Here is an 8,796-nt window from a genome sequence, read left to right as displayed (position 1 = left end):
TGTAGTGGAGTGTTTAGTGTAGTGGAGTGTTTAGTGTAGTGGAGTGTTTAGTGTAGTGGAGTGTTTAGTGTAGTGGAGTGTTTAGTGTAGTGGAGTGTTTAGTGTAGTGGAGTGTTTAGTGTAGTGAAATGTTTGGTGTAGTGGAGTGTTTAGTGGAGTGGAGTGTTTAGTGTAGTGTAGTGGAGTGTTTAGTGTAGTGGAGTGGAGTGTTTAGTGGAGTGGAGTGTTTAGTGTAGTGGAGTGTTTAGTGGAGTGGAGTGTTTAGTGGAGTGGAGTGTTTGGTGTAGTGGAGTGTTTAGTGTAGTGGAGTGTTTAGTGTAGTGGAGTCAAGTGTTTAGTGTAGTGGAGTCAAGTGTTTAGTGTAGTGGAGTGTTCATTGGAGTGGAGTGTTTAGTGTAGTGGAGTGTTTAGTGTAGTAGAGTGTTTGGTGGAGTGGAGTGTTTAGTGTAGTGGAGTGTTTAGTGGAGTGGAGTGTTTAGTGTAGTGGAGTGTTTAGTGGAGTGGAGTGTTTAGTGGAGTGGAGTGTTTAGTGTAGTGGAGTGTTTAGTGTAGTGGAGTGTTTAGTGTAGTAGAGTGTTTGGTGGAGTGGAGTGTTTAGTGTAGTGGAGTGTTTAGTGTAGTGGAGTGTTTAGTGTAGTGGAGTGTTTAGTGTAGTGGAGTGTGTGTTGTGAGTGACATTCTGTGTCCTGTCCTTCAGTCATCACTATCTTCAATGGAAAGGTGGAGGAGGTGGAACTGCCAGTGGAGAAAGTAGACATCATCATCTCAGAGTGGATGGGCTACTGTCTCTTCTACGAGTCTATGCTCAATACGGTCATCTTCGCCAGGGACAAATGGCTAGTAAGCGTGTGTGTTTGTTTTTGTGTATGGGTGTGTGTGAGAGAGAGAGAGAGAGAGAGAGAGAGCAAGAGAGAAAGAAAGATAGAGAGATAATACAGGTGTAGGGTCTTAATTTGGTCAGTCTTTTTTTGCTGAGGCTTTTCTTGCACCACAGGAAATGCAGCTTTGAGCTTTGAAGATTTACATAAATTCAGTGAAAATCCACACTAACACATGGTTATATTAACAGTATTGCACTTTTCATGTAGCATATTGTTGTCCAGCTAATAGCTTAACCCCCGATCAAGCAACGTTATGGACTAAACGTTCACATCCTGTTGCTCTAGGATAATTTTTCTGTGACAATATAGGTCAAATGAAGATCCCACACCTGTACATGCCTGCATGTATGTGTGCAATGATGTGTGTGTATGTGTGTGTGCATGTACGTTTGTGCGTGTGTGTGTGTGTGTGTGTGTATCCACATATCGACAAAGGTCCTGCTTATAGCGCCCAGCGAGAGGACGATCTGGTTTCTAACCAGTGTTGCTGCTTCAGGGTTTTAGACTGGGTATGAGTTAATGTTACATACAGGATGCCAGGTGTGCAGACAATGCATGTGACTGTAGGATGTCTCTATTCTCTATGAGGTGTATCTCAACTCAATTTATGTTGGTGTCTCCTCTCACATTCAGAAGCCTGGAGGGCTGATGTTTCCTGACAGGGCTGCTCTGTATGTGGTGGCCATCGAGGACAGGCAGTACAAGGACTTCAAGATACACTGTGAGAACATCCTTCCGTCTCCGTTTCTTAGCTACTGTGTGTATACTGTATGTATGCTGGAGGTATCCTGTCCTCTCCCTCTTCCCTCTCTCCTCCAGCCTCTGGGTTGGACTAGACTACAGAGAGCTGTGCAGAGGAGGGATGGAGGGAAGAGAGGGAGAGCCTGTCTGCTCTGTTCATAACCCAAACTGAAGTAGACCTATAATACAAGGCTGCCAGATGTAGTAGAAGAGTATTTAAGGCCCCTGTCTCTCACTAGAGGAACACCACATAGACATACTAAGGGGGTCAACGTTTGTGGCAATTGTAAAGCTGTGCCATCTTTCCACTGTTTCTGAGGGTTGTTATCGATCCTAGGCAGCAAGTAGAGAATAACAGTTTTCATCTCAATCTAAAACTTCAGACACTCTTCCAATCCAACACAGTGCCAATAAAGTCTGTGTGATGGCCACCACTGAGAGAGTCTATGTGAGAGAATCTGTATGAGAAAGTCTGTGTGATGAGAACCATTGAGAGAGAGAGAGAGAGAGAGAGAGAGAGAGAGAGAGTCTGAGTGATGACCACCACCGAGACAGTCTGTGTGATGGCGACCACTGAGAGAGAGTCTGTGTGATGACCACCACTGAGGGAGAGCGAGAGAGAGTCTGTGTGATGGCCACCACTGAGAGAGAGCAAGAGAGAGAGAGAGAGAGAGAGAGAGAGAGAGAGAGTATGTGTGATGACCAACACTTAGAGGGAGTCTGTGTGATGACCACCACTTAGAAAGAGAGGCTGTGTGATAACCCCCACTGAGAGAGAGAGAGAGAGGGTCTGTGTGATGACCACCACTGAGAGAGAGAGAAGAGAGAGAGAGAGAGAGAGACCCCCACAGAGAGAGAGAGAGAGAGAGAGAGAGAGTCTGTGTGATGACCACCACTGAGAGAGAGAGAGAGAGAGAGAGAGAGTCTGTGTGATGACCACCACTTAAAGAGAGAGAGAGTCTGTGTGATGGCCACCACTTAGAGAGAGAGAGAGAGAGTCTGTGTGATGACCACCACTTAGAGAGAGAGAGAGAGAGAGAGTCTGTGTGATAGCCACCACTTAGAGAGTCTGTGTGATGACCACCATTTATTTGGCCTTTTCTGTCCCTGAGAGAGAGAGAGTCTGTGTGATGACCACCACTTAGAGAGAGAGAGAGTGAGAGAGAGTCTGTGTGATGGCCACCACTGGAGCAGAGAGAGACAGCCAGGGAGAATTCTTGGAAAGAGGCTGTGTGATGACCACCACTTAGAGAGAGAGAGGCTGTGTGATGACCACCACTTAGAGAGAGAGAGAGGCTGTGTGATGACCACCACTTAGAGAGAGAGGCTGTGTGATGACCAACAATTCAGACACAGAGTGTACCAGATTTGCTCATATCTGTGTGTGTGTGGTGTGTGTGTGGTGTGTGTGTGTGTGTGTGTGTGTGTGTGTGTGTGTGTGTGTATTCAGGGTGGGAGAACGTGTACGGTTTTGACATGACCTGCATCCGTAACGTGGCCATGAGAGAGCCCCTGGTGGACGTGGTGGACCCCAAACAGGTGGTGACCAACTCCTGCCTAGTCAAGGTCAGTGTGTGTGTATGTATATATGTCTGTATATGTGTGTGTGTGTGTGAATTACTGCATGAATCCAGACAGACTTAAAGAATTACTTTCCAAAATTGAAGTGTCACAGAGAGACTACCAGCGAAGAATTATGATGAGCCCTAAATGGGTTCCGTGTCCCTGTCTGTGATTTGCATGTCAATGAATGTGTCTAGACTGTGTGTTTCTAGACTGTACAGACTTCACAGTGGGACCCATGCCAGCCACCATATCTGAGCCATAAAAGGCCTGGCACTCGGGTCTGTGTGACACATTGGGATTTAACACTGCTGTCCTGTCCTGTCCTGTCCAATGACGGCCTGTCTGTCCTGTCCAATGACGGCCTGTCTGTCCTGTCCAATGACGGCCTGTCTGTCCTGTCCAATGACGGCCTGTCTGTCCTGTCCAATGACGGCCTGTCTGTCCTGTCCAATGACGGCCTGTCTGTCCTGTCCGATGTCACATCAATCATCCAAAAGAGAGGCATGATATGAGATGCTGTGTGAATTATCTTCAGGATGAAAGTATTTGATGCTGAGAGGTGCCATGCTTTCTAAGACGTATGAATGAAAGGATGGATGGATGAATGTGTGAGTGTGCAAAAAGCACTGGATCAGAAAGCATGTCATGAAACTTCTTAACAATCTAATATCATCCCATAGATAATGAGGTTGAAGGGCAGAATGGAGCCAACCACGTGTGTTTGAGAGATGTGCATTTGTGTATGTCTGACAGTGCTTTTATGTATGAGGGAGTGATAGATGTAAGGAGAGAGAGATTGAGAGAGATATGTTGAAATAGAGGATAAAGGAGAAGTGTATGTGTGTGTGTGTGAGAGAGAGATATCTTTCTTCCGATGCATGTCACCCTGTACCGTATTTCCCTTGTAACCTATGACCCAGGAAGTGGACATCTACACGGTGAAGCCTGAGGACCTGTCTTTCACCACGGCCTTCTGCCTGCAGATCCAGAGGAACGACTATGTCCACGCCATGGTCACCTACTTCAACATCGAGTTCACCAAGTGTCATAAGAAGACTGGCTTCTCTACCGGTTAGACCTCACCACACACACATGGGTTGTGTTCATTTGGCACCAAGAGTCAGAAAACAGACTGAAACAGGGAAGAACTACCTGAACTGGTCCAATAATAAAGACCTACTTTTGTTTTCCATTGCAAAAATGTTTTGTTACTAATGAACATACCCCACGATGTGACCACATTCAAGTACACTAAACGCTAGGTCCTTTGAAATGAGGTGTATGACAATATAAGTTACATATCTTCCACACAAGCCACTTGTGTTGTTAAAAGCTCTGGAACCTGAAGCCACTAGAGATCTTTTACAGGGAGAGAACCACCGTGTTCAGTTTCTGTGTCCTGTCCAGGTTATGCAACAATGGAAAGTTGTCATTTCAAACAGACATCAATCATTTTATGTAAATCAGTCAATTGTAGCACTTGTACAAATAAGCCAGGCTGAAAAACTGTTCTCATACATGTAGTTGTGGAGATTCTTGTCTTTGGCAATGATCCTTTGGTTTTGTTTGGAAGATTGTGGAAGCACAGCACATTTTTTGCATGTTAATTCATCAAGGTTTTGACAAGGGGAGGGTGATATTATTGTGAGGTGTAGGTTTGAGGCTGATGATCAAAAGGTACTGCTAGACATAAAAGCATGAAGTAATAACATACTTTGCTGTTTCCTATAATAACAAGTTGACTTGGGTTCTCAGCTCTTGACCCCCTCTAGTGGTGTGAAGTGGAACAGCACAGGTTAAAAATACATACCAATGGTACTTTTTCTGTCTCCCTCTCCGTCTGATTATTTCACTCTCCACCATCTCTGTGAAGATCTCAATTGCATACTCATGGCGTCCTCTCTCCTCTCAAAACCCTTTGGAGGATAAGTCAGAGGGGAGGGACCTCTGGCTTTCTTATCCAATGGGTGATGAGAAGGAGACAAGGAGAGCTCCTCTTGTTTCCCCTCCTCCTAATCCCCTCCCCCTCTCTCCCATGTCCAGCTCCTCTCTTGTTCCCCTCCTCCTAATCCTCCCCCTCTCTCCCATCTCCTCCCTAATTCTCCCCCTCTCTCCCATCTCCCTCCTCTCTTGTTCTCCCTCCTCCTATTCCTCCCCCTCTCTCCCATCTCCTCCTCTCTTGTTCCCCTCCTCCCTAATCCCCCATGTATGCAATTGAGATCTCTCCCATGTCCAGCTCCTCTCTTGTCTCTCAATACCATGTCCATTCATCCTCCCCCTCTCTTTTCTCCTAATCCCCCCTCTCCCTCCATCTCTGCCTCCTCCTCCCTCTCTCTTGTTCCCCTCCTCCTAATTCCTCTAATTCTCCCCCTCTCTCCCATGTCCCCCTCCTCTCTTGTTCCCCTCCTCCTAATCCTCCCCCTCTCTCCCATGTCCAGCTCCTGACGCTGCCAGTACCCACTGGAAGCAGACAGTGTTTTACCTGGAGGACTACCTGACTGTGAGGAAGGGAGAGGAGATACTGGGCAGCATCGCAGTCAAGCCCAACGATAAGAACGTGGTGAGAATAGAGCTCCGCTGTATAAGAACTGCAGCTCACTCCAGGCCAGCATAGAATAAAATGCTCTTTATAAAATAATCATTCTAGATGGGGTTTTTCTATAGATGTCAAGATGTCAAGTCTTTAACATGATCTATGAATATGTCTTTCTAAGAGTGAAGCCCTACATGAGTATTAGCTCAGATGCCGCAAAACCGCCATCCTATTGCTGTACAACCCACTGACTTTAACTGTTAAAACTCTACAAATGCATCCTCCCTTCTTCCCTTATTTGAAGTCTTCACGGATTGGAGAGGGTTGGATTGGTGAAAGTAGTACAGTGGGAAACTGGCAGTGACTTATCCAACCTTAGAAACAGCTGTAGTTTACATACACTTAGGTTGGAGTCATTAAATCTCGTTTTTCAACCACTCCACAAATGTCGTGTTAACAAACTATAGTTTTGGCAAGTCTGTTAAGTCTGTTAAGACATCTACTTCGTCATCTACGACGTCATTTTTCCAACAATTGTTTACAGACAGATTATTTCACTCATAATTCACTGAATCACAATTCCAGTGGGTCAGAAGTTTACATACACTAAGTTGACTGTGCCTTTAAACAGCTTAGAAAATTCCAGAAAATTATGTCATGGCTTTAGAAGCTTCTGATAATTTGAGTCAATTGGAGGTGTGCCTGTGGATGTATTTCAAGGTCTACCTTCAAACATTTAACATTTACATTTAAGTCATTTAGCAGACGCTCTTATCCAGAGCGACTTACAAATTGGAACTCAGTGCCTCTTTGCTTGACATCATGGGAAAATCAAAAGAAATCAGCCAAGACCTCCACAAGTCTGGTTCATCCTTGGGAGCAATTTCCAAACGCCTGAAGGTACCATGTTCATCTGTACACACAATAGTATGCAAGTATAAACACCATGGGACCACGCAGCCATCATACCGCTCAGGAAGGAGACGCGTTCTGTCTCCTAGAGATGAACGTACTTTGGTGCGAAAAGTGCAAATCAATCCCAGAACAACAGCAAAGTACCTTGTGAAGATGCTGGAGGAAACAGGCACAAAAGTATCTATATCCACAGTAAAACGAGTCCTATATCGACATAACCTGAAAGGCCGCTCAATAAGGAAGAAGCCACTGCTCCAAAACCGCCATAAAAAGGCCAGACTACGGTTTGCAACTGCACATGGGGACAAAGATCGTACTTTTTGGAGAAATGTCCTCTGAACATTTCTGTTTGGCTATAATGACCATCGTTATGTTTGGAGGAAAAAGGGGGAAGCTTGCAAGCCGAAGAACACCATCCCAACCGTGAAGCACGGGGGTGGTAGCATCATGTTGTGGGGATGCTTTGCTGCAGGAGGGACTGGTGCACTTCACAAAATAGATGGCATCATGAGGCAGGAAAATGATGCGGATGTATTGAAGCAACATCTCAAGACATCAGTTAAAACTTGGTTGCAAATGGGTCTTCCAAATGGACAATGACCCCAAGCATACTTCCAAAGTTGTGGCAAAATGGCTTAAGGACAACAAAGTCAAGGTATTGGAGTGGCCATCACAAAGCCCTGACTTCAATCCTATAGAATATTTGTGGGCAGAACTGAAAAATTGTGTGCGAGCAAGAAGGAATACAAACCTGACTCTGTTCCACCAGCTCTGTCAGGAGGAATGGGCCAAAATTCACCCAACTTATTGTGGGAAGCTTGTGTGACCCAAGTTAAATGATTTAAAGGCAATGCTTCCAAATACTAATTGAGTGTATGTAAACTTCTGACCCACTAGGAATATGATGAAATAAATAAAAGCTCAAATATATCATTCTACTATTATTCTGACATTTCACATTCTTAAAATAAAGTGGTGATCCTAACTTACCAAAAACAGAGAATTTTTATTAGGATAAAATGTCAGGAATTGTGAAAAACTGAGTTTAAATGTATTTGGCTAAGGTGTATGTAAACTTCCAACTTCAACTGTAGGTCAGTGACTACTTTAAATGGAGGGAGGGATAAAGGATGTCTTTTCAAAGCATTCAAAAGGGCTAATTATCCCTACTGTTGTGTCCATCTCAAATACCCTTTTCCCACTACTAAGCCAAGCCGTACTGTGCTGGCCTGGTTACACTTCCGTTGTTACTGAAATTGTAGGAGGCCAATGTGAAAAGAAAATACCAGAGGCAGCACCTCTGGTTGGGGTCGACACGATACTGTCAAATGGTTATAGCTGGACTGAAGAGTCTTCTCTTGTATTCCAGCGGGACCTGGAGTTCACCTTGGAGTTGGACTTTAAAGGACAGCTGTGTGATGCGGCCATTTCCCACGACTACAAGATGCGCTAGCTGACCAGCAAAGGGCGATATCCCCCTAGTTGAGAGGGAGGGCACAGGCTCTCCAACAGGCCCTCTTATTGGTCCGAGGGGGACACGATACGCATCTGATTGGATGACAGCGCTCCAGCACCTAAGTGATGTCATAAAAACAAGCCATTTCGAAGCAATAGCGCCATCACCTGCCACATTTTTAAAGCTGCCCTGAGAATGTAATATCCCTGATGAACTTGATTTGTTATTTTTTTCAGGTTGAGTTTCAGTGTTATCAGTACTAGAGCTAAAGGAGTTATAGGGATTTTAGATGCCAGTCCAGAGGCACTTTAAGGACAAACTCTGAGCATGTCTTTTATCAAGGAAAACAGACAGACTACACCTCTGTTTTACAGCTGTCTTCAAAGTTCAACGAATGCAGAACGTAAGAGTTTAACAGGAAAGTCATTCAGTGTTTGTTCAAGTTAGTTATATTTTGTTGGTATTCAGTACTGGTAAGTTATTTGCATGTTTAGCTTTTTGTTCTTGGTTGATTTCAGGTATCATGATTTGATCATTTGAGATATTCACAATTGCTAATGGAACATGTTTAATGATAGAAACCTGTGAGAAATGTCTTGTCTTCCATCTCCAGCTGGAAGTTATTTTGCCATTGTGATTTTGGGGTGTGGTGTAGGAGTGATGAACAAATAAACAACAATTACTTAGAATTGTTGGGAAAGAAT

General features: G+C 44.6%; 1 protein-coding gene across 1 annotated transcript in view; it reads left to right on the top strand.

The window, feature by feature from the left end:
- LOC135572876 (protein arginine N-methyltransferase 8-B-like) overlaps positions 1–8,781 on the top strand; it is a 22,871-nt gene extending 14,090 nt beyond the window's left edge. Inside the window, exons 5-10 of the mRNA XM_065021482.1 lie at positions 698–840; positions 1,515–1,602; positions 3,073–3,188; positions 4,109–4,259; positions 5,627–5,748; positions 8,006–8,781. Coding sequence (XP_064877554.1) covers positions 698–840; positions 1,515–1,602; positions 3,073–3,188; positions 4,109–4,259; positions 5,627–5,748; positions 8,006–8,089 — 704 coding nt within the window. The 3' untranslated portion in view covers positions 8,090–8,781. The remainder of the gene's footprint in view (positions 1–697; positions 841–1,514; positions 1,603–3,072; positions 3,189–4,108; positions 4,260–5,626; positions 5,749–8,005) is intronic.
- Positions 8,782–8,796: the final 15 nt, after the last annotated feature.

Source organism: Oncorhynchus nerka, linkage group LG8, assembly GCF_034236695.1.
Source record: "Oncorhynchus nerka isolate Pitt River linkage group LG8, Oner_Uvic_2.0, whole genome shotgun sequence".
Classification (NCBI taxonomy): Eukaryota; Metazoa; Chordata; class Actinopteri; order Salmoniformes; family Salmonidae; genus Oncorhynchus; species Oncorhynchus nerka.
The sequence above is the reverse complement of the archived record's forward strand: the minus strand, read 5'-3'. Positions and strand labels throughout refer to the sequence as shown.